Here is a 23,523-nt window from a genome sequence, read left to right as displayed (position 1 = left end):
GGCCGCTAGCGGCCCCCCCGAGAGCTTGACCCGTAGCGTTGACCCCCCAGAGCCAGAGTAGACATGTCTTGAAGTAGTAGGCCCTAGGGCCTGGCACTGCCCAGAATGGGCTCGGGTTGAGCCCTGCTCAGGTCCTCTCTGTGCCCGTAGGTGGAGGAGACTGATAACGAGTGGTCTGTGCCCTACTGCTTCACCATCTACTCAGTCCCAAAGACCATTGTCGTGGCCGCCAGGTAGGCTCCGGCCGAGCAGACCCCGGGCTGGGGGGGGGCAGTGAGACACTGTAGAGCGCTGGAGGGTGTGCCGAGGTGGGGGGGGGGCAGTGAGACACTGTAGAGCGCTGGAGGGTGTGCCGAGGTGGGAGGGACCTCGCCGTGTCGGGCAGGCTTTGAGCCGTCCCCCGTCTGTCTTGTAGCACCCGCCTAGAGATGGGCAAATGGATGGATGATTTAAGCCTCGCCATCGAGCTGGTCAAGTCCAGTGACAAGGCCGTGGCGCTTCTGGAGAGCTGTGTGGGCAGCGGCTCCAACAGTAAGTATGGGGGGGGCTGCAGCCTCAGGACCGCTCCTCAGGGCCCTCGTGCGCCTCCATGTCTCTCTCCCCAGCGGGTCTACAGGAGCTCGGGGCGAGCAGGCCCCGGTGGCGCAGTCAGGCCCGCGGCGGCGTGTGGCCGGGCTCTGGTGAGCTCCAGGATACGTCCCCGCCGCCCTCCCTCCGGTTCAGCCGCTGCTCCCTTCTCCTCCCCAGGACCCTCGGGCGAGGTCTCTGGCGAGCAGGAGTCGGAAGAGGATGCCCACTCCTCCCATAGCTCCCTGGACAGGCAGAGTCTCCACCGGGCCAATACCACCATGCACGTGTGCTGGTACCGCAACACCAGCGTCTCCATGGCTGACCACAGTGTGGCCGTTGAGGTACCCGCCGGGCCGACACCTCGTCTCTTCCTGTCTGCCCGTCTCTCGGGCGCCGGGAGCCCCCGGCCACGCTGGCCTTTCCCTGCATTTCTCATTTCTCGTCTCCTTCGTGTGGTGGAGAGGGCAGAGGCGGTGCCGGTGCGGCGAGCCAGAGGCGCGAGCACGAGACGGGGGATGGGGCGGCTTCCTGGGGCCAGAAGGCGCCCTCTTGGCTCCTCACCCTGGCCACGTCTCTAAGTCTGGGACCCAGGCAGGCCCCATGCCTGAAGTCTCGCTGCCCGGAGCCTGTGGGCCCGGTTTGTGGCTCCCGCCCCCTTGGGCCATGCATTAAACCTGCCCGGACAGGGGGAGGGATGGGGGCTGCCCGGCCTCCATTTCTTGAGCGGGATCCTCATTAGTGAGATGGCTGAGGATGGCGGCCGGCTCCGGCCAGTCGCCTCCCTCTCTGAAATTCTGGGAAATCCTGGGAAAAGGAGAGCGCTCCGTTAACTGTTTGGTGCAAAACTTCCTGAGGCCCTGTGGGAGTGTTGTCTCCTCTGGACTTGACGAGTCAGACGGGGCCTGCCCCCGGGCGGGGGTCCCGGGCACTTTGGGGAGAAGCCCCCACGTAGGGAGCCTCTGGCCCGGCCCCGTTCTCTGTGCTTTCTCGTGCCGTCGGTGTCACGCACTGTCGCTTGCGTCTCCGCTGCTGCCGGGGCTCGGCGCGCTGTGAGGTCTCCCCTCTCCAGCCTGCCCGCGCCGGCCCCCCCTCAGTCCTGCGCTCTCTTGCTGTCTCTCCAGAGCTCCCTCCTCGCTCTTTGCTGGGCCAGGGCCCCAAGGCCAACACCATCACCCATGTGTGCTGGTACCGGAATCACAGCCTCTCCCTCACAGATTACCTGTGCATGATTCAGGTAACGGCTCCCCCGGCTTGGGGAGTTTCAGGGACTCCGTAGAGATAGTGTCGGGGTCCCTCCTCTCCCGGGCACCTCGCCCCGCGAGGCTGGAGTCGGGGGAGCCCCGACGGCCGTGGGCAGGACGGGCGGCGCGCCCTCCCCGAGCCGAGCGGGAGCGGGCACGGCGGGGCCCCGGGCGCCTGGTCCTGGCCCGGCCCGGCTTCTGACAGGTGGGTGGGCTGGCTTGGCTTTCCCATCCCCCTCTGGTGTCTGCCTTCTCCTGTGTCTTCTTTCCTTGTGACCTTTTTGACTGTCATGACTCTTGACAAGATGGCCCTGGGGGGCTGGCGGCCATGTAAGGTCGGCAACCCCTTGTTTGTTCTTTCTGCCGACGAGGCTAAAAACCGGGCCTTCCCGGCACCCACGGCCCCACCACCCCCACTTGTGGCTGTGTCCTCAGTGTTGATGATGGGCCCATTGGTGACCTGCTGGGCATCTCCCAGTGACCCCGGAGGTCAGGGGGCGAAGGGGGCACTGGGGGAGCCGCTGACTGGTTCTTGGTGGCCCGACGCAGCTGTCCCTTGTGCCCCCCCAGAACCAGCTCTCGGGATACCTGCTGAGGAAGTTCAAGAACAGCAGCGGCTGGCAGAAGCTCTGGGTGGTGTTTACCAACTTCTGCTTGTTTTTCTACAAAACTCACCAGGTACCGAGTGGGCACAGGCCGGCCCTGGGCAGAGGGAGGGTCCAGTCGAGCTCATTCAAGCCGCTCTCCCTAGTCCCCTCCCCCACTGCCCTTTATGGGCAAGCCCCAGCCCCAAGAACCCCCAGCCTGGGCCCGGCCCTGTTCTCGTGTGTTCCCGAGACCAGGGTAAGTGGCTGTGGCTCCCAAATGGTCCATCCCAAGGCGGACAGAGTGGTGTGAACGGTCGGGGTGCCCAGAGATACCAGAGAGGAAGGGTGGGCGCAGGGGAGGCGACCAGCAGCATTTACACAAGACCCAGACTGTCGGGGGGCTTTCTTTTGGACGGTCAAGCCACGGCCCTACCAAGGGGCTGCCCGGGCAGGGCTTTAAGGCATGCCGGGGCTGTTTCCAGGACGACTACCCTCTGGCCAGCCTCCCCCTGCTGGGCTACACCATCAGCGTCCCCGGGCAAGCTGACGGCCTTCACAAGGACTTTGTCTTCAAGCTTCAGTTCAAATCTCACATCTACTTCTTCAGGGCTGAGAGCAAGTACACGTTCGAGAGGTAATTCCCCTCCTGCAGGCTGGGGTGGGGGTCACGGGAAGCCTTGGAGGAACCCGTGGCCCCCAGACATCAGGGCCATGTGCCGTGTGAGCCCCCGTCCCTACGTGGCTTTGTGACAAGGGACGCCCCACAGAATGGGGGAAGCTTAATGGAAGCATCCCCCGTTTCCCTGGCCTGAAGCCCCCGACTTCTGGGCGTCACCAGGACCCCCATCTATCTCTCTCCCAGGTGGATGGAAGTGATCAAGAGAGCCACCAACTCTCCCGGGAGAAGCAGCCAGGTGGTGGCCAGCGAGGACAGAGATTCCCGCACAAACTGACGGGGGGCACCCGCGGGCCCTGGAGGGGGGGAGGCTGGAGCTGGAAATTATGAATAAAGGGAAAAGGGAGAGAGGGCTGCGTGCTGCCGCAGGACTGGGACGGCAAGGAGGGCGCGGGGGTAAGCAGAAGAGTGGGGGCGCAGGGGCCCTCCCGGGTCCTCCACGCCCACCTGTGGGGGAAACCCCGGCTTCTGCCTGCGGCTCCCCTGGTGGTGGGGTGCAAGGGTCCCCAGACAAGGAAGCTACGGCCCCTGAGGGCCTTTGGCTCTGCCGGGGCTGGAGCCGCCCAAGCCATTAGCGCCCCAGGAGGTCACTTGGAGGAGTTATTCTTATGTTGAGGTGGGGAAAGAATGTCAGAGCAGGCTCAGCCGGGAAGCAGCCCCTCCCCCTTGGCGTTCTCAATTGCAGCTTCCTTTGTCCTTAAAATGGGGTGAATCCCACCTGCCGCCTCCCTCTGGGTCCGGGATAAGGACTAAGGTGCTAGTTCCAGGTGGCTCTGGTTCCAGGTCACCCAGCGCCTGGGGCTAAGCCTCTGCCCAGGGTGGATGGCACTGCAAGGGACCTGGGGAGCACTTGGCCACAGCGGGACAGCCCAGCCCCGGTGGGAGATGAGGGGTCCGGGTGGGCCTGGGCCTGCACTGGCCACCTTGCCCCAGCTCCTCAGGAAGCCCAAGCCCCGAGTCTCATGGTCTGTTACCCTTGTCCTAACAAGGCAAGGCCCGGACAAGTGGGGTGGGTCTGAATCTAAGTTATTGGCATGCGCCCCCCCAAGGCGGGGGGAGGCGCGGCCCACAAGCGGACATGTGAACATGGCTACAAGTAATAAAGGCCTTCTCGCTGCACCCGAGCTCGGCCTCCTTTCTGGTCAGGGACCCCTCCGGGAGCCAGGCTGGGGCCCGCGCCTGCCTCCGAGGGGGTAAAAAGCAGGCGGCACCACAGGGTCTTGGGTCATTTCTTTATTGAAAGTGGCCGGTCCCTTCCAAATCTGTATCTGAATACTGGAGAACACAAGTGAGGGTTCTAGCTCTTACACAGACGTGCCGCCACCCCCACCTCGGGGGTTCTGGCGCTAAGAACAAACACGGGGGCCTGACCCAACACCACCATCACAAACAAGACGGGACCATGTCCGGGGCTGGGGGGAGGGGGGCCTTGGCTGTATTCTGCCCCCAAAGGGGCCAGGGGGAAGGAGGGACCAACTGCCCCCCTTGTCTGAAGGGTCCTTTTACCCCCAGTGTCCCAGTGGAGGTAGGAGGGCAGGACTGCCATCTCTGAGCGGCTGCTCATACCCCTCCCACCTTCTCCCAGAACACAGCAAGGACCAGCCACCCTACACGGCCTCCACCAGGCAAACCAGGGAGGGGAGGCCGGGGTGCCCAGTGCCCCCCCCACCTCACCCATCTGGGGATGGCTGCCCATGGGCAGGCCTCCCCCGGCCTTTCACAAGCCCAGATCAGAAGAGGAATGACACCAACAATGACAACGACAAGGACGACGGCTCTCCGTCGACGGAGGCGCCCCAAGCCTGCTGTGGGGCCCGGGCCGGCGGCGGGGCCCCCAGAGGCAGAGCACAAGGGTTTGAGGTCAGTTCTGAGGAAGCTGGGGAATGGCCCATCACCGGCCTCCCTCCCCACACCTGTCAGCGAGCCGATGTCAGGTGGTTCCTGCTATGGGAGAACCTGTGGAGAAAAGGCCTGTCACTGGGGGACGGGGAGAGTCGGGGCCTCCCCACCTCTGGCCCGACCCAGCCACTGCCCGGGCGGGGGTTAAAGGACCAACTCACCTCTGGACTCGTTCCACCAGATGTGCTATCAGTCTGTCCGAAATGCCCGGGCAGGACTCCTCGGCCAAGCTGAAGGCGTTCTCCAGCTCCTCCATGGCTCCCACGTTGCCTCCCGTCTGCTTGTGCTTCTCTTTGAGCTGCGCAGATCAGTTAAGGAGCATTTATTAAGTACCAACCATGTGCCAGGCAAACCGAGGGCCAGAGTTCAGATTGCCAGGGCTTGGGGAACTTGCTCATATGGCACTGAACGTCAGGATGTGCTCAGATAGCCAGGGGGAAGGGGTCCTTATGGGAGCAGGGCAAGGACAATCTGGCTGGAATATTAAGCAAAGCAGCAAAAGCATGAGCCCAAGGAGCACCCAGGGTGAAGAGCCAGAGTGACTGCCTTGGTCTGAGCTCCCTTCACCTACGTGGTATAGCACCAGGGGCAGCAGCCATGGGGGACAGAACCCTCCCGGCAGGGCCCCAGAGCAAAGTGGCACCCCTCCCCAAGAAGGGAGGGCTCCAGGGCAATCTGAGGTAGAGCTCCCTGCCACAGAGATCTAGAAAGGTCAGCAGAGAGGGCCCGCTCCAGCCAAATCTCCATTCTGCTCCAGGAGAGTCGTCGTGTCAAAGAGTCCATCCAGCCCAGGAGCCCCAGAGCCCTGGCACCTGGTGGTCAAGGACCCAAAGATCCAGAGTCAGTCACCCCCCAAAAGAGCCCCAGGGGCAGAGCTTGGCCCTGTCCCAAAGCCCCAGGTCAGGAATTGAAGCCACTGAGCTGAAAAATGCAGAAATCCCCAAAAGTCTAAGGAGAGAAAATGGGGAATCGAAGGCAAAAGCAGATAAAGAAATCAGATGAAAAGCTCTGATGGAAAGTAGCTTAAATCTAAATCAAAATAAATATTCAGTAACAGCTGAAAATGATTCCACAAGAGAGTAAGGAATAGTCAAAGCAATTAAAATGATGAAAAAAAAATATTTTTCATCAAAAACAACCTGGAAAACCAGTGAAGGGGAGACAATTTTATGAATCATTAGACACTCCCTAAACACTATGATTAGAACGACAGAGTGTGCACTTTGAAGAAATCACTATTGAAATGAAAATTGCCCAAATCTATTTTAGCATCGGAAGGCAAACTGAAAACGGAATCCATTGAACGTCACTAGCTGAAAGAAACCCTAAATGGCCAAGCCCAGAATGGTCCTAGTCCCACTTCTCAGCGCCCATGTTAAAAACCAGACCAAGAAGCAAGCTATCAAAGTCTTAAGAAGCAAGACCTGGCGACTCATGATAGGAGAGAGAGTTTGGGATACGGTGTACAAGGCAAATGGCCCAGACTCAGAACATAAAGGCCAGGGAAAAAACTGACCTCGAATGGAACAGAGGACCAAGCAGGAGGACTGATGGGTGACCAGAATTAGAAGGGACAGAATGATAATACAGTGCTAATATTCTGTTGGGGGAGACGGATCCCTTCAGAACCTAGTTGTCTTCAAAGGTAATAAGGAGTTAAATGCGAAGAACACGGGGTTGATGGGGCTGCTTCTGTTCAGAAGGATTTGAGAATGGAGGGTAGAAGTCATATGCAAGTGAAAAGGCGAGGAAGGAGGAGGTAGAAGTGGCCGTTTCTCCTAACCAGAGTGTGTAGAGGGCCGGGACTCTGGAGAGTTGAAACAAGCCTTAAATACTATTACAATTACAGCATTACATCATACTGATTATGTGTGAACTAGAGAACCATTACATCACCGTGCTAACTATTAAGTATATCTAAAACTGGAACTGATTTGGTTAAGTATCCTTGTTGCAAGTAGACTTCTCCGGAGTTCCAGCCCTTTACGAGAATGTGTGGGAAGAAGCCCACGCTACGAGGGAGGAAGGGGCAGGCATCCCAGAGCCTCACCCACCTGAAGTGCACAAAGGAGACCTGGGGTCCTTGGTGGAAGGATCAATATTCACAGGGAACCCTCAAGGATGGCCTTGAGAAAGGATTGCACCATGAAGGGCAGGCCTAAGCAAAGATTTTAGCAGAAAGAGCAGAACTAGAATGGGGGTGAAGGGGTGCGTGAAAGAGGTGCCCAGACATCCACTGGGAAATAACTCCACAGTCAGTCTACAAATGGGAAAATTACTGAACTTCAGAAATGACAAGACTATGGTAAGAGACCATAATGCAGGTGGCCAGAAGAACCTGGGGAACTAATCAAGCAATGATGAAGAGGTGCTCATAGACATATAGTAAAGGAAGAGACCCATTTTGGGATGTGGGTCCCCACAAGGATGGGTCTGTCTCTGACAAATTGCCAACATTTGTGACGGGATTGTCCCCCTTCTTGGTTTTCAGTTGAGCCATGGGCAGAGGAAAGTGGGAGTCAGCAACAATAATTTGATAGAAAAAAGTATTTAGTTCAAAAGGAAACAGACAATAGCAGCTTTGAAAGCAGCCTGTGCAATGGGTACCATTTCCTCTAGTCACTGTATAAACTGATCACTTCACTTTGCATCGCTTCCCAATAGGTCTTCCCAGATTTCTCTGAATTTGTCCCTTTGTTTTTCACCGTACGATTATATTCCATTAAGTACACTGTAACCTCACACAAACATGCCTGTTTCCCTACAACTGCGTTTATTTTTTTTGTCAGCTTTACTGATTTGATGAGCATAAGCTGTAGCCCCAGAGCCTTTTTTTCATATGGCTTTTAATATCACTGGCCAGTTTTTTTCTTTTTCAGAAGAAATGCTGCACTGAAATGGTTTATAAGTCTCCTAGAATCAGCAACTTTGTTTTTCAAAATGCTTTGTGACTGCAATATTGTGTTTGTTTGGTTCACTTCACTGAATCGGTCCATTCAAGCCTTCTCAGGTTTCTCTGGAAACTGTCCCCTTCATCATTCAACACAGAAACATTTCAATATTCATATTCCTTAATATATTCAGCTATTTCTCAACTGAGGAACATTCAGTGTTCAATTCTCTGCCCACTGTGAAAGAGCTGATATTTTTGTACACCTTAAAAGTTTGTTTGACGTAGGGCTAATCTTTCCCTGAATCTCTCCTGTGTTCATTCCCTCCTTTTTATTTGACTAAATAGGGAAATAGGAATTCCCATCTTTAACTTTGTGTGCATGTGTGACCAGTTCAGGTAAGAGTAGGGCTTGGGCCAGCCACTCCTCCACTTCCTTCTCTTGTTCGTGTGGTCTGCTGCTGGCTCTCCCGATTAGGTGAGAGAGTGTTCTACCATCACTCTGGTCCTCTCCCTTTCTGTCCTTTAAAGCCTGAGACATAATAGAACCATTCCCAGGCCCTCAGGACCCTGATTTGAGAGGTCTAGAAAGGGCAAACTTCTCTGAGTATGTAAGCCCTGGATGACGGCTAGTTCCCGTTTACGTTTCTGGATTTCTTTTTTCACTCTTGTGTTCACATTTCAAAATTCCCACAAAGCTTTGATCTTTCATCAGGAACGCTCAGAAGTCCTCTAATTCATTAAGTGTCCATTTCGTGCAGTTTTGTTGCCGTGATTGGTGGCCGTGAACCTTTATCTCTGTTTCAAGCTCTCCCTTGTACTGCCAAGGTGTGTGAGACTCTTACTGTGGCTCCTCGACGTTTATAAAGTCTTTGTGATTGCTTGCAGTAATTTTTTTTTTTTCCTGTCCTGGAAACTCTGGATTTTGGCTCGAACGCTCCTGGAAAGTTTCATTTTAGAGTTTCTTTTAGGTGACGACTGTAAGATCCTAGCTTCACTTTGCTATCTAGGGCCTAAGAGACCTGGAAGATTTTAAGATCTCTTGAAATAATGTTTAGGCTCCTTTTTAGTCACGGGATCAGTTGCAGTCACTGTAATAACCTTACGTTTTCCGCTTTCTTCTTCACTCTTCTGATTTTATTCTTTCTCTCTCCTGAACTTCTCTTCGTTCACCTATTTTTTCAGTTTGTTGCTTGGCAAGCTTTTTTACCTCTTGGGTCAAACTGTTAATTCCCTTTCCATTTTTTTCTTCCATAACTTTTTCCTTTTCCCAGTTTTCCTTAGAGTGTTCTCATGTCATTTATAAAAACCTTGAATTTATACCAGTGGTCTTTTTTTGTGCTCCTCTTTGCAGTTTTTCCCGACTCAGGCCTTTGTTCCTCTGGTACTCATGTTTGGATATCCCAGTCTCAGAATATCTCCAGGGGGGCTTGCAAGCTTCCCATTGTCTTAAGCAGCTGCACCTGTATGCTTGGGCCTGCCGGGATTTCCAGCAGACTTGCAGGATTTAGTGGGAAACCCCCGCCAGGCCCGCAGGCTTCCCTTTGGTCTCCGACCCCTGCCCCGGTGATCCCTCTGGACCGGCACCCTCACGTCCCTACTTCTGAACCTGCTCATCGCTGAACCCATGGCTAAGGCAGGGGACTGCTGCTCAGCCTGGACCCTTGTGCCCGAGCTCAGCTTCTAAGTCTGTCCCCATCACATGACCCAGAACTGGGCAGTGAAGGAAGAATCATTGCCCGGTTCAGCCCAGCAACTGTCACAAGCTCAGTTGGGCAGTTTAGAGCAGCTGGTTGGCACCTATTCCTGCCCCCTGCATGGGTTTGGGTTTAGGGGGGTTTTGCCCTAGTCCCCAGCCTCTCCCTGGGATTCCCTCTGGGCCGGACTCAGGCCCAAGGTCTCTGTCCATCTAGTTGGGAAGAAGGGTTCACAGGGGATTTTCTCCTTGGATTCCTGGTCAAAGTTTGGTCTGGTGCATTTTCCAGAGTTTGTGAGAGGGGTTGAAGGAGGGACAGAGCTTGCCGTACTTTTTACTGCGCCTCCACTATCCCCATGCTTCCAGGCCACATGTGTGCATTTCTTCTTGGCTCCCTCTCATTTCAAGGCCTCCAGGACTGCTTTTTCAGCACCAAATTGGCAGCTGGTCCACCAGCCCTAAGTCATCCTCCACCCCAGACCCTCCACCAGCCTGCCCTTACTCCTTTCAGCCCTGAGCTTCCTCTCTCCGCCTGGCTGACCAGAGGCCAGGGGACCTCCCTCGAAGGGGTCCTTTGTGTCACAGGACAGCCCAAGGCACGATCTTTCTTGGGACTGCCATCTAAGCCCTGCCCCCAGACATAGGAGGTGGCTGCAGCTGGCATGAAGCAGGGGCGGCTGGGGGGTGAGGCTGGGGCCATGTCCTGGGCTCTCCCTGCTGACCAGCAGGGTCTGGGCCACTGGGACAATGCCAAGCTTGCCCGTGATAAGCAGCAGCCGAGACGGGCGGGAGCTTCACCAGATGCTGACCCGAACCCTGACCCAAAGTGGTGGAATTGTTCCAGCCCAAGGTGGGGCTGCTGGTTTTCCTATGACCGCCCACCCCAGCTCCGCATACCCTGCCCAATGGGCCTCACCTCTCCAAAGACAGGCCGGACAAGGGTGGCGAGGCACTGGGACCGTGGCTGCCGTTTGATGGGTTCTGCGGACTGCCAAAGAAACGTGGAGTGAGCATGGGCGGCCGGGCCTGCACTGACTGTTCTGGCGCGTGGAGGGGAGGAGCTGTGACGGACCGCTCAGACAAAAGCCCCAGAGCATAGGAATGGTCGGGCCCGCCTCCCCACAAGCTGCTCTTCGTACAACTTAGGGCACCGTTCAGAGAGGTCAGGATGAACGCCTGCCAGAACCATGGCCAGAGCTCTGGGCTTCAGCGGGCAACTGTGGCCCAAGCATGGAGCCTGCGAGCGTCACCAGCCGAGCTTCCCAGAGGCCTTCAGGCCGGGTGCCATGTGAAGGGCTTTACTCATAGGACCTCTGGAGAGGAGGGGCTGTGATCACCCCATTTTACAGCTGAGAACACTGAGGCAGAAGAAGTCCCTTCCAAATGCCTGAGACTGGATTGGAACTTGCAGGCCCAGTGCACCCCCATGTACCCTGAACCCTTCTTCTTCCACCTGACACAAAGTTGGGAGAGACCTTGCCTGAGGACCCTTAAGTGTGATAAGAAGAAATGGAGGGAAAAGGCAGGTCCTCTGGAAAGATCCCGGGGGCTCTGGGGGGCAAGGCTGAGGTCCCAGCCAGGAGGGAACAGAAGCCTTCGGTGTGTGTGGCCCAGTGGTCAGGGAGGGGAACCCCTCTGGAGCTCAGTCACTGACTCCAGGGGGCCCAGAAGCTCCAGCATGGGTCAGCACTGGCCCATCCTCCCCCCTGTACGGGCCCATCCTTCGCCATCCCCATCTCCACCCCACCCCCAGTCCCAGCCCAGTTTGGATGAAAGCCGTACCTTCTGGGAGGCCTGCAGGGCCATCCCTTTGTGCAGCTTGCTGTGGGGGCTCGGGCGGATGGTCGGGGGGAATGTCCAGATGGGGCCTTGGTCGCCGTCCTCAGCGTCTCCGTCACTGGGAAGGAAGAGCACATGACAGTTACAGCAATGGACCTGGGGGAAGCCATTTGCTCTGGAGCCTCTGGAACAGGAGGGCCGCGGACTCGGCAGAGTCGGAGGAACCTGCCCCTTCGGACCCAGAGGCCAACCCAGGGCCCTCCCGGGGGACACAGAGCAAACTGCTTCCTCCAATGGGTGGTGAGAGGCAGCTCCCGGCACTAGGGTTCCAGCCCCCCATCCTGCTGGAGGACCCTTCACAAAAGGGTCCAGGGAGAGAGAAACAGAGCTACAGAAACCAGAGGAGCAAGGGTGCCCCGCTCCAGTCCTGACCCCCAAGGCCCCCCCCGGGGCCCTCTGCATACATGTCAGAATCCTCCGAGCTGGAGTCCTCCCCCCGGCCCTCTGACTTCCAGCGCTTGTAGCGGTCGATCAGCTCGGTGAGGAAGGACGTCTTCTTGGTGTAGCGCGTGATGAATTTGTGCTTCAGCAGCTCCCTGGCCGCGGGCCTCTGCAAGGGCACACGAGGCAGGGCGGGGGGTTGGCTCCAGGACAGCCCCCCAATGTGCTCCCCTATGAGACCGGGGGGGCCTCCAGGACGTAGCCTGGGCTGCCCAGCTCCATGAGGCCAAGTGGAAGCGTTCCTCAGGTTCCCAGGGAGCCTGGACGCACGGCCAGGGAAGCGTGGGGGGCCGTGGAGCAGCACTGGGCGGCCCCAGAGGCAGAGGGAGGCCGCGGGGCATACTCACAAATCGAGGGTCCTTATTGAGACAGGCTTCCACAAACTCTTTGAAGGGCTTGCTGTGGTGCCCCTCCAGGGTAGGGGGGTTGTTTTTGGGGATCAGGAAGAGAACCCTCATGGGGTGAAGGTCCGAGTTGGGCGGCTCTCCTTTGGCCAGCTCAATGGCTGTGATTCCCAGGGACCAAATGTCTGCCTGGAACGAGAATCCCCAGAGGCCTGAAGACCAGACGCCAGCTTGTGGGTCTGGGGGACAGCGGCTGCGGGGCTCCCTCCCCCCCCCCCCAGCACTCCCGCTCACTTTGAAGTCATAGGCAGACTGCTTGATGACTTCGGGTGCCATCCAGAAAGGGGTGCCCACAAAAGTGTTCCTCTTGATCTGCGTGTCCGTGAGCTGCCCGGCCACCCCGAAGTCGGCCAGCTTCACATCGCCCTGCTCGGACAGCAGCACGTTGGCAGCTGTGGAAACGAAGCAAACGGAGCCTGGAGACGGACCCGGGTTTTCAGCCAAGAGGAGACGATGAAAGAGTCCCCCAGCAGACCGCGGCCTCCCGCTCTCCAGAGGGGGCCGAGGGGCTCCGGGGAGCCGGGAAGGCCAGCAGGCCCTTCCAGCCCCAAGGGAGGCATTCTTCCAGCAGCCGAGAGCATCGCAGGCACCCGGGCCGGCCCGAGGAGTGGGCCCAGAGGCAGCATCCCAGCGACTCATCACCTGGACGCCGCACCCCCCCCAACCACTTTGGATTGGGGAGACTGAGCTCTGCTCCCACCACAGCCCCCCAGCACCTGCAGCCCGGAGCAGTCAGGACCTGCTGCCCCCCCACCCCCCGGCCAATCCCTTCTCAACCAAAGGGTCTTTTCTATTGAAAGGCGGACATCCGGTCCTTGTCCCTTGGCAGGCCTGGTCGGCTTGGCCTGCCGCCCCAGCATCCACCCTACCTGCCACTGAGGACAAAAACAGCCATCTTTCTGAGGCGGATAAGGAACAGGGTCATGTGCCCTCTCTATGGAGAGAGCCCAGCAGGTCAGAGGGAGAGGCTCAAAGCCCCTTGGGACATGAGCAGCAGAGTCAGAGAGCCCAGACTTCTGGGGGTCCCCATGGAGGCAAGTGCCACGGGGATTCAGGGGGGCCTCTGCAGGCACCCTCTCCCCAAGTGTTCCTCAAAGCAAGTCCAAATGGGCCAAGGCAGCCCCGGCCCAGACCCCTTCTCCCTCAACCACTGCTGCCCACGAAACAGCAAGACAACTAAGTCTGGGAGACCCCGAGGCCAGGACAAGGCCGCCGCTCCTCTCCAGATCTTAGCAGCCGGTTTTCTAGAAAGCTATTTAGGAACAAAAGGCCTACTGGGCACATGGGGCCAACAAAGCTACTTCCCAAGAAGGGCCCTGCCACTGCTCCAGACCTGCCCTCCCACTGTGGTCCTCTCTCTGCCAGGTCCTCCCATTGCTGTGCCCTCACTGCTGCCCCCCCTGCCAGGCTCTCCTACCATGGTGCCCCCTCTGCCAGGTCCTCCCATTGCTGTGCCCTCTCTGCTGTCCCTCCTGCCATGGTGCCCCCCTGCCAGGCCCTCCTACCATGGTGCCCCCTCTGCCAGGTCCTCCCATTGCTGTGCCCTCACTGCTGCCCCTCCTGCCATGGTGCCCCCTCTGCCAGGTCCTCCCACCAGGGCTCCCTGGGCAGTCTAGGGTGTGGACGCTGGAGACCCCGTAGGATGGGCCCAGCTTTTCCGTCTCAGAACCGACGTGCCCACTCCCCCCAGGAAACCTTTGATGTCCCGGTGGATCTTCCTTTCGGAGTGGAGGTAATCCAGTCCCTTGAGGATCTCCCTCAGGATGGTGGCGATGTAGGTCTCCTCCAAAGGCCCGGGCTTCAGCTGGAGACAGAGGGACAGCAGCCACCCTGCACCTCGTGCACCGACCCCCGGCCGGCCTCAGGGCCCCTCCCCCTGCTTTCCTCTGTCCCCTTTCGGTTCCTAGGGAGGATGGGCTGCAAACGCCAGCCCCAACCCCCCCACAGAGGCCGGATTCCCTTTCTCTGACGGACTCTTGATTCCCCCAAACTGTGCCTGGACGTGGCCCTATGGACACCTGCCCGCCACCCCTACCCCTGGCACAGCAGGTGCTCCCTGCCTGGGAAGGAAAAAGGTGGAGTGACCAAAACCGTGGAAAACGTGGAGTGGGCACAGAATTGGGCCGGAGGCAGCCCCAGCCACGTCCCCCTGAACGGGCCTCAGAAGGTCACCACTGCGGCAGACTTCCTCCAGGCTCCTGTTCCAAGTGTCAGGCTCCATAAAACCATGAGACACATGAAGATGTTGGGCTCCGGGGGCCCCCACAAAAAGAGTATTTTCCCCATTAAAAAAACTAACAGATCTGTATTTTAAAACTGGAAAACATGTAAAAGCAGGGATTTGAGGCCCCTTGGCTAACCTGCTGCAAGCCCAGGCCTGAAAGCCCATCCCGCAGCCCCCCCAAGGCAGGTGAGAAGGACCCACTCAGGAGCAGCTGGAGGGGAGCCCAGGCAGGTTCTGAAGGGAAGGCCCGGCCCAAGCAAGGCCGCCACAGCACGCGGGCTCCCCAGGAAAGCGTTCCCCTACGTGTCTCAACTTCCCCCATCAACCAAGCCACGAGCAGAAGCCAACGGGCCGATTCCGTGTCCCAGCCGCTCCAGGTGAAAGGGCGTGCCCTTCCCCCACTGGCCCCCGGTCACGCCTCCCCCTTGTGCCTAAGCCCCATCATCGTCTCGGGTTCTTACCAGATCCAAGGCTGACCCACCACCCAAGTACTCCATGATGATCCACAGCTTGGTGCTCTGCGAACAATTAAGAGAAAACATGGTGAGGATGTGAGACAAACGGGACGGGAGCGGCCCCACGGCTCTGCCCAAGCAGTCTGGCCTCCAGACAGGGCGCCTCCTGGCATGGCGCCCAGGCAGAGGGTCCCGCCCACCAGCAGCCCCTTCCCCCGCCGGCCAGAACTCCCCACCAGGAAACAAAGAAGCCAAACTCAACAAATAAGGCAGTTCCCTCCTCTGGCGACCCAAAGAAATGAGGGGCGGTGACGTGACCCCCAAGGCCGCAAATCTACCAAAATCCCTCCAAGAGGAAGGAGCAGAGATCCCAGGGGTTCCTGACCCGAGGATGGAGACTGAGGAACATCGGCGGGAAGGTGCGCCACGGCCCGAGAGCCTGCCCTACAGGGTGCCCCCGGTATGGGCAGCAAGGGGACGGGGGGGGGGGGGGTCTCTGGACCTCCGTAAGCCAAGGCCTCGGCCGGGCCCTTTCACCTCTGGGTCTCGGCTATCTCAAGGGCAGGAGGGGAGCGCTGGGGGAGCTCAGGGCACTGTGAGAACGTCCCCTCCCCCCTCGCCCGGCCCGGCTCACCTTCAGGTAGGAGCCGTAGTAGCGCGTGATGTAGGGGCTGTCGCACTGGCTGAGGACGGTGATCTCCTGCTGGATGTCCTCGATCTCGTCCTCGGCCTCCTCCAGGTCGATGATCTTGATGGCCACCACCTCCTTGGTGCGGTTGTCGATGCCCTTGTACACCTCTCCAAAGGAGCCCTTCCCGATCCGCTCGAGCTTGGTGAAGAGCTCCTCGGGGTCCACCCGTGAGTGCTGGGGAGAGAGCGGGGAGCCTGCCGAGCCCGGCCGGGGCAGCCCCCTCCCGGCGGGCCACCGGCTCCTGACAACCACCCGCTTTACAGATGAGGAAACTGAGGCAGGCGGTGCCCTGTCCAGCCACACAGCTACGACTGAGCCGCCCGCACAACCAGCCCAGCCCACGCTCCTCTGAACTACAAAGACGATGAGGCGGGACTAAGTGGACTCCAAGGTCCTTCAGCCCTCCATTCGTGGCTTTGTGCCCGTGGTACCTCCGGAGCGGGCTGTGGATGCCAGCTCACTGGAAAGGCGCCCCTTCCACAGGAGCGGGTGGGTTAGAGGCGAGCCCCATGGCGGGGGGCCCTCGGAACGTCCCCAGCTCCTGAGCAGAGAGCCAGCTACAGAGCCGAGGGGTGAGGGGTCACGTGCGCAAAGACACGGGCACAAGGGAAGGTAAGATGAGAGCGGGTGACGCAAGAGGCCGGAGTCCAGTGCGGATTTCCCAAGGTAGCGATGGGAGCCCCCGAAGTCCGAAGGACTCTGACTGAAGCCCCAGGGATTCCCGACGCCTTCAATGCCATCAGGATCAGAGGGGGGCAGACGGCATCGATTTGCCCACTTTCAGCCCTGCCATGGGGCCCTCGGGCCGATGGTGCGAGGTCTGCCTGAAGCTCCCTGCACAGGTGAGCCCCGTTTCCCCTGGGGAAGGAGTCTGACAAAACGCCCAAGTGCTCCTGAGGGGGGCGCCCCCGCCGCCAGGGAAGGCAGACTGAAGCTCCCGGGCTCCGAAGCCGCCGGGAGGACCGAGGAAAGGCCCCGGGGGTCTCGCCCTGTGCTCCCGACGCCCGCGCTGCGCCCCATCTTCTCCACCACAGACGCTGCCAGCCGCCTCCCTGGCTCTGGCTGGCTTTGCCCTGGATGCCCAGGGCCCCTGGAGAAGCTGCGGCTGCTTCTGCCAAGAGCTCCGGCCGCGGCATCACTCGGGCACCTGGCACCGGGCGAGCCCAGAGCGGGCACTCGGAGCATCGTCCCCGTCCCCGGCGAGGCTGCACCTCGAAGTCCTGACGGAAGTGGATTCTCTCGCCTCGGGCTTACAGGAGTTCTTGCTCCCATTCTACCCACGAGGTCCAAGTGGCGGTCGGGCCCAGCAGAGTCACGCGGGCCTTCGGGGGCGGCCCCGGCTCTCGCCAACTTCTCCCCCGAACCGGCGTGTCCATCAATGCCTTTTCCTTGAAATGGAGGGCGGCCGCCCCACGAGCGCCTCTCTGCGGCGGGATGAGGACCCGCGGAGAATCCCCTTGGACCAGGGAGCCGCCCGGGACGAGGCCGGCGAGGGGCTGAGGGCCCGGCCCGGGGCACGGAGCGCGGGCGCTAACGGGGCGCCCCGGGCCGGGCGAGGAGCAGTCCGGGAAGGCCCCAGCCTCACGGAAAGCCCGGGGTCGGGGCAGGCAATCGGGCAGTCGCCAGCGTCCGAGGGCATCTCCCCAATGGGCAGGAGAGGCCGGGCGGGGGGCGGCAGGCCCCGGGAGCCCCTGCGCCACCACAGCCTTCCCACCCAGGCCTGGCCTCTCCCAGGGGGCACTAAGGGAGGCTGCAGGTCTCGGCCCCTCACCCCCCCCCGTCCCCTCCCCCACCCCGCCCCAGATCAGTGCCCGCACCGAGGCCTCTCCCAGCTGTCCCGCCCCGGGGCGCTGCCCACTGACTCCTCCGCCCAGCCTCGTCCCCACCTAGGCGCACTCCCAGGGCCGCTCCCTGGTGACCGCGGCAGTCCTGGGTCTGGGGCCGGGCCGGGCTGTGGGGGAGGGGCAGCCGGGCCTCACCTGGTTGGCGAACTCCCTCAGGTGGGCCATGGTGTCGCTCACTGGGCCAGGCTCCGGACCGGGATTTTCACCTGCAGCGGCCGAGGAGCCGCGTCCTCGGGGCCGGAAAGGCCTGAGGAGGGGACGAGGGTCAGGGGGGCCCCTTGGGGAGGGAGAAGACCCCGGGCACCCCGCCCCCCCCAGCTGGGCACCCCGCCCCGGGGCAGATGCAAAGGTGACCTTGGAGCAGCTCCCCCCGCACTGCGAGCTCCACCGCCCCAGGTTTGCAGGGACCCCGCCGCCCAGGCTCGCCCCTTCTCCCAGCCTCTCCCCCCTCCCCCCGCGGCCCCTCCCCCCAGCCCCCTCCTCCCCCGCACCTGGTCCTCCCCTCCCCCACTCCTGCACCAACGCCCGTCACCCTCTCTCGGGCCCCTCCTCCAGTCCCCTTCTCCCACTCCCCAAACCCTCTCCCACCCAGGCTCCCTCCCCCTTTGGCCCCTCCCTTTTCTCTGACGCCCCTCCCCCTCCCCGCACCTGGACTAAGGCGCCCCCCTCAGGAACCCGGGCCTCAGCACGCTCCGCCCCCGGGGCTCCCCATGGTGGCCCTCGTTTGCGGCCCGCAGCGCCTGGCAGGGAAGGGGGCAGCTCCGGCCCCGACTCGGGCCCCGGCTCCCGCTCCGGCTCCGGCTCCGGCTCCCTCGGCGGTTGGAGCTAGAGAAAGCCAGGGCGGCGGAGGAGCTAGAGGTGGGGGTAGGGTGCAGCGACGAGACGCTGTACGCAGTCGCGGCCGCCCCATTGCCTTCTGGGATCCGTAGTCCCTCTTCCCGAAGCCCCCTCCCTGACGCGCGCGTGTATTCATCTCTCGGCCGGCCCGGAGGAATGGGCGGGGTCTCGGGCCGGGCCTCCGGCGGAGACTGCGGGAGACTCGCTGGGCCCGCCCGGGGCGGGGCAGAGGACTACAAGTCCCAGGAGGCTGGGTGCGGAGGAAGGCCGGCTCCACCCCCAACCCCCGGTGTAATCTGAGCGGCCCGTCCCCTTTTCCATCCCCTCCTCCTCTCTCTCCCACCTTCCCTCTCCCCCGCCCAGCTCCCTTCCATTTTCCATCCCCCCCCCCTCCTGCCGGTGCTCCATCCCCTCTCCCCCTCCTCCCCTGCCGTCTCGTCCCTTCCCCCACTCTTCCGTCCTCCATTTCTCACCCCCTTCTCTCCCTCCCCATTCTTCCTTCCCCCACCCCCTTGCCCGCTGCTCCGCCCCCTCCATCCCTGCTCTGTCCCGTTAGCCTGGCTCTCGTCCCCTCAGCAGCCCCCCTCTCCCGCGGGGGGTGACCCCAGTAGGGGGAAGCTCCGGACCCGGAGGCCGTTACACGCGGCGGCCGCGAAGGGAGCGTCCTGACGGAGGCGGCTCCTCCGCAGAGACGGGATTCAAACCCGGCCCGGGGATGGGGGAGCCGGGCGCTGAGTGGGAATCATGACACAGCGCCCCCCCGTGGTTTGCTCTCTCCAGCGCTCACGGCCACCCATCTGTCTCCTTCCCCATCCGTCTTAAAGGGGAAAGCGTCTGCAGAGCAGCCAGGAGCGCCGAGGGTCTGCCCATGCTGCCGCGGCCTCTTCGCAGGCTCCGAGCAAAAGCTCTCCGGACGGCGCCGGGGCTGCCGCGAGGGCCCTGCCTCGGCCGCTCCCGCTGTACTGTTCTTACTTTTAGCCGCAATTTCTCCACAAGCATTTATTCTGTGCAATAATGTACCCACAGCGTCAGACTCATGGACCATAATTTAAAAATTGAATTTATTTTCGATGAATGAAAGCGCTTTCTCCCCCTCGCATCTCCCCTCTCCAAGTGAAAAAGAAAAAAACGAACAGAGCCTCCCCTTGTAACCAAAACGCGCGGTCTGTGGCCCAAACAACAAAACCGGGCTCTGTCTGCGCCCGGCCCGCGGCCTCCCTGGCAGGCCTGATTCATCTTCGGCTCTCCAGAGCTTCACTCGTTTTTAATTTTTCCTTTCCCCTGAGGCCGGGGTGAAGGGACTTGCCCGGGGTCACACAGCCAGGAAGTGTCTGAGACTAGATTTGAACTCGGGTCCTCCGGACTTCGGGGCTGGCGCTGTCTCCACGGCGCCCCCTGCTGCCCAGAGCTTAATTCTTAGGTCTAAATTCTCTTTTATCGCTCAGCGTCATCAGAATGGTGTAATTTGGCCTCGGCTTCTGCTGCTCTTCCTCCGCATCGGTCCCTATAGTCTCCTCAGGGTTCTCTCAGCCACCTGCGGTTAGAATCCCGTCACCGTCGGTACCCCGGGGCTCCATTCTCTCCGGGCCCTTCGGTACCCCGGGGCTCCACTGTCTCCGGGCCCTTCGGTACCACGGGGCTCCATTCTCTCCGGGCCCTTCGGTACCCCGGGGCTCCACTGTCTCCGGGCCCTTCGGTACCCCGGGGCTCCACTGTCTCCGGTCCCTTCGGTACCACGGGGCTCCACTCTCTCCGGTCCCTTCGGTACCCCGGGGCTCCACTCTTTCCGGGCCCTTCGGTACCCCGGGGCTCCACTGTCTCCAGGCCCTTCGGTACCCCGGGGCTGCATTCACTCCGGTCCCTTCGGTACCCCGGGGCTGCATTCTCTCCGGGCCCTTCGGTACCACGGGGCTCCATTCTCTCCAGGCCCTTCGGTACCCCGGGGCTCCACTCTCTCCGGGCCCTTCGGTACCCCGGGGCTCCACTGTCTCCGGGCCCTTCGGTACCCCGGGGCTCCACTGTCTCCGGTCCCTTCGGTACCCACGGGGCTCCACTCTCTCCGGTCCCTTCGGTACCCCGGGGCTCCACTCTTTCCGGGCCCTTCGGTACCCCGGGGCTCCACTGTCTCCAGGCCCTTCGGTACCCCGGGGCTGCATTCACTCCGGTCCCTTCGGTACCCCGGGGCTGCATTCTCTCCGGGCCCTTCGGTACCACGGGGCTCCATTCTCTCCAGGCCCTTCGGTACCCCGGGGCTCCACTCTCTCCGGGCCCTTCGGTACCCCGGGGCTCCACTGTCTCCGGTTCCTTCGGTACCCCGGGGCTCCACTGTCTCCGGTCCCTTCGGTACCCCGGGGCTCCACTGTCTCCGGGCCCTTCGGTACCCCGGGGCTCCACTGTCTCCCGTCCCTTCGGTACCCCGGGGCTCCACTGTCTCCGGGCCCTTCGGTACCCCGGGGCTCCACTATCTCCCGTCCCTTCGGTACCCCGGGGCTCCACTCTCTCCAGGCCCTTCGGTACCCCGGGGCTCCACTCTCTCCGGGCCCTTCGGTACCCCGGGGCTCCACTGTCTCCGGGCCCTTCGGTACCCCGGGGCTCCACTATCTCCCGTCCCTTCGGTACCCCGGGGCTCCACTCTCTCCAGGCCCTTCGGTACCCCGGGGCTCCACTCTCTCCGGGCCCTTCGGTACCCCGGGGCTCCACTGTCTCCGGGCCCTTCGGTACCACGGGGCTCCATTCTCTCCAGGCCCTTCGGTACCCCGGGGCTCCACTGTCTCCGGGCCCTTCGGTACCCCGGGGCTCCACTGTCTCCGGGCCCTTCGGTACCCCGGGGCTCCACTGTCTCCGGTCCCTTCGGTACCCCGGGGCTCCACTGTCTCCGGGCCCTTCGGTACCCCGGGGCTCCACTGTCTCCGGGCCCTTCGGTACCCCGGGGCTCCACTGTCTCCGGGCCCTTCGGTACCCCGGGGCTCCACTCTCTCCGGGCCCTTCGGTACCCCGGGGCTGCATTCACTCCGGTCCCTTCGGTACCCCGGGGCTGCATTCACTCCGGTCCCTTCGGTACCCCCGGGGCTGCATTCTCTCCGGGCCCTTCGGTACCCCGGGGCTCCACTCTCTCCCGGCCCTTCGGTACCCCGGGGCTCCACTGACTCCGGGCCCTTCGGTACCCCGGGGCTCCACTGTCTCCGGGCCCTTCGGTACCCCGGGGCTCCACTCTCTCCGGTCCCTTCGGTACCCCGGGGCTCCACTCTCTCCGGTCCCTTCGGTACCCCGGGGCTCCACTGTCTCCGGGCCCTTCGGTACCCCGGGGCTCCACTGTCTCCCGTCCCTTCGGTACCCCGGGGCTCCACTCTCTCCGCCCCCCCCCCCCCCCAGTCTCCAGTTCTTTCGAACCACAAACAAGCTTCTGCACTTTGGACACTTGAGTCTCTCCTCCGCCTCTGACTTTTTATGTGAGGAGGAAGCGGCCTTAGCAGCCACCAGGCTGGGGCTAACGTGCTGTGACTCTTTGGTATCTTTCCACATTACTTCCAGAATAATTGGAGCAATGACTCCGCCAGGCTCGTATGGACACACAGGGAAGTTTGGGCTTGTGCGCTTTCCGTTGTTCCCTTTGCTCGCTGCTGGGTCAAAAACCGAACCTTGGAGTTGCCTGAATTTGTGTTTCTAGAATTATCGGTGATTAGGAGCCTTTTATCACCGCCTATAAGTGTAACTGGGATTTCTCTCTTTTGCAGCTACTGATTAAAACTTTTTTTTACTAATTTACTAATGGGAGAATGCCTCTCTTCTTATTCATTTGAATGCATTCCTTATAAATTTTAGAAATCAGGCCTTTAGCAGGTAAATGTGCTGCAAATGTTTTGCCCAGTTAACTTCGCTTTCAAATTGCAACTACACTGGCTTTTTTTAATATTAAAAAACAATTTTCAATTTATGTAATAAAGATTTTCCATTTTATCTTTTGTGATCCTCCTTCCCCCAGGTTAGTCCCGGGCTTTCCCCTGAGATCTACAAGGCACCTTCTTCCTTATGGCCCTAATTTGTTTAGATTAGGTCATGTACTCCTTTGCTTCTTTGATGCTTCTCCTGGCCGCCAGCCCCTTCCTCCTGGAGTCCTCTTGCCTATATTTAGAGGTGACTGTGTGGTCTCTCCTGCTGCAATGGAATCTCCCGAGAGCGGGAATTGTGTGGCTTCTGTGGCCCCAGAGCCGCATCGCGGTGAGAGCTGAGGATGCTGAGCCAGTCCCTCTGTTCATTGCCCAGATGAGGGGCTTGGCCAGGGTCTCACAGCTCATCACTGTCAGAGGCAGGTGCTGGACCCAGGCCCGAGATCGGTCCCGGGGAACCATCTCTGTCGAGCTCTTAGCACACAGTGGGCACTTAATACATGTTTGTTCTCCCGCCCTGCCCTGTCCCCAGGAGAGTTTTGAAGTTTTCCATTTCTGATTCCTCTGATATTTCAGTCACCTCACACACACATGCACTGGCACCCCTTCTTTACCTGAAATGTGGGCCCCTTCAGGACAAAGACTGTCTCCCGGTGAGACAAGACGCCCCCCGTTTCTGCCAGCCTCTGGAGCTGTGCTCACCGCCCCCGCCTCGTGCCCACAATCCAGCCCTGGTCACGTCCACCTGCTGAGCTGGGAGCCCCGGCCCCAGAAGGATGCAGGGGGTGGGACCATGCCTCGGAGAGGGAGAGTGGGCCTTTCTCTGCTGGCAGCCTGGCTCCCAGTGAATGAGGAAAATGGCCGTCTATGCTGGGAAAAGCCGTGACAAGGTGAACCCTACCCACCCTGGATTTTCCTGCATAAAGGAACTGCACTTTTAAGGCTCCTAAAGGAGTTCCAAGGAGTTCTACTTTGACTTTTCCAGTGGTATTTTGGCTGGGAGAGATCCACAGTCATGTAATTAAGTGATGGCAAAAAATAGAAATCTGGCCACTAAATGGCACGTAAGGATCCCTGTGGGGGATGACTATTAACAGAGAACCATATATTCCCATTCCTGTGTTCAATAGTATTTTTATTTATTTTGTTAAATACTTCTCAATTATGTTTTAATCTGGTGGGGGCAATGGGAGGGGACGCTACAATTCTGCTCTAGTTCCTCCTGCTACTCGTAGTGGGGAAATAAGGCTTAATACTTTATTTTTATTATTATAGCTTTTTATTTACCCTTTATATGTAAGTCTTGTACCCATTTTTGCACAAGCAAAACCAGTACAACCAA

At 60.2% G+C, this 23,523-nt stretch overlaps 2 protein-coding genes across 14 annotated transcripts in view; one reads left to right on the top strand and one right to left on the bottom strand.

The window, feature by feature from the left end:
• Window positions 1-4,193, top strand: part of FARP2 (FERM, ARH/RhoGEF and pleckstrin domain protein 2) — an 87,189-nt gene extending 82,996 nt beyond the window's left edge. For 7 of the 12 annotated variants that reach the window (XM_074297945.1, XM_074297948.1, XM_074297947.1 and 4 more), the window contains 6 exons: window positions 151-233; window positions 416-531; window positions 748-911; window positions 2,382-2,489; window positions 2,881-3,032; window positions 3,261-4,193. In XM_074297945.1, coding sequence (XP_074154046.1) covers window positions 151-233; window positions 416-531; window positions 748-911; window positions 2,382-2,489; window positions 2,881-3,032; window positions 3,261-3,351 — 714 coding nt within the window. In that variant the 3' untranslated portion in view covers window positions 3,352-4,193. Of the gene's footprint in view, window positions 1-150; window positions 234-415; window positions 532-747; window positions 912-1,691; window positions 1,805-2,381; window positions 2,490-2,880; window positions 3,033-3,260 lie in introns of all 12 variants that reach the window. The other 5 variants (XM_074297955.1, XM_074297951.1, XM_074297950.1 and 2 more) reach the window with 2 other exon arrangements.
• A 101-nt stretch (window positions 4,194-4,294) lies between these two features.
• STK25 (serine/threonine kinase 25) lies at window positions 4,295-18,397 on the bottom strand. Of its 2 annotated transcripts, XM_074297956.1 has the most exons (12): window positions 18,106-18,397; window positions 17,593-17,704; window positions 15,557-15,787; window positions 14,929-14,985; window positions 13,939-14,047; window positions 12,478-12,635; window positions 12,187-12,372; window positions 11,803-11,948; window positions 11,342-11,456; window positions 10,476-10,547; window positions 5,135-5,271; window positions 4,295-5,030 (listed from the first exon to the last, which is right to left on the bottom strand). In XM_074297956.1, the coding sequence occupies exons 2-12, from the start codon at window positions 17,620-17,622 to the stop codon at window positions 4,991-4,993; spliced, it is 1,281 nt and encodes a 426-aa protein (XP_074154057.1). In that variant the 5' UTR covers window positions 17,623-17,704; window positions 18,106-18,397; the 3' UTR covers window positions 4,295-4,990. The 2 variants fall into 2 exon arrangements, with proteins under 2 accessions (XP_074154057.1, XP_074154058.1); XM_074297957.1 differs by lacking the exons at window positions 4,295-5,030; window positions 5,135-5,271 and adding an exon at window positions 9,138-9,340.
• Between the last annotated feature and the right edge of the window lie 5,126 nt (window positions 18,398-23,523).

This window comes from Sminthopsis crassicaudata, chromosome 3 (assembly GCF_048593235.1).
Source record: "Sminthopsis crassicaudata isolate SCR6 chromosome 3, ASM4859323v1, whole genome shotgun sequence".
Classification (NCBI taxonomy): Eukaryota; Metazoa; Chordata; class Mammalia; order Dasyuromorphia; family Dasyuridae; genus Sminthopsis; species Sminthopsis crassicaudata.
This window is presented reverse-complemented; position numbering and strand designations above follow the sequence as displayed.

What these genes read in the sequence shown, in the direction of transcription:
- STK25 (XM_074297956.1), bottom strand. Translation starts at nt 17,622, where the DNA reads ATGGCCCACCTGAGGGAGTTCGCCAACCAG. An exon ending in ACTACGGCTCCTACCTGAAG is followed by an intron (nt 14,986 to 15,556) that starts GTGAGCCGGGCC and finishes AATTGTTCGCAG; the next exon opens with AGCACCAAGCTGTGGATCAT. An exon ending in AGCTCGGAGGATTCTGACAT is followed by an intron (nt 11,457 to 11,802) that starts GTATGCAGAGGG and finishes CTTCCTTCCCAG; the next exon opens with TGACGGAGACGCTGAGGACG.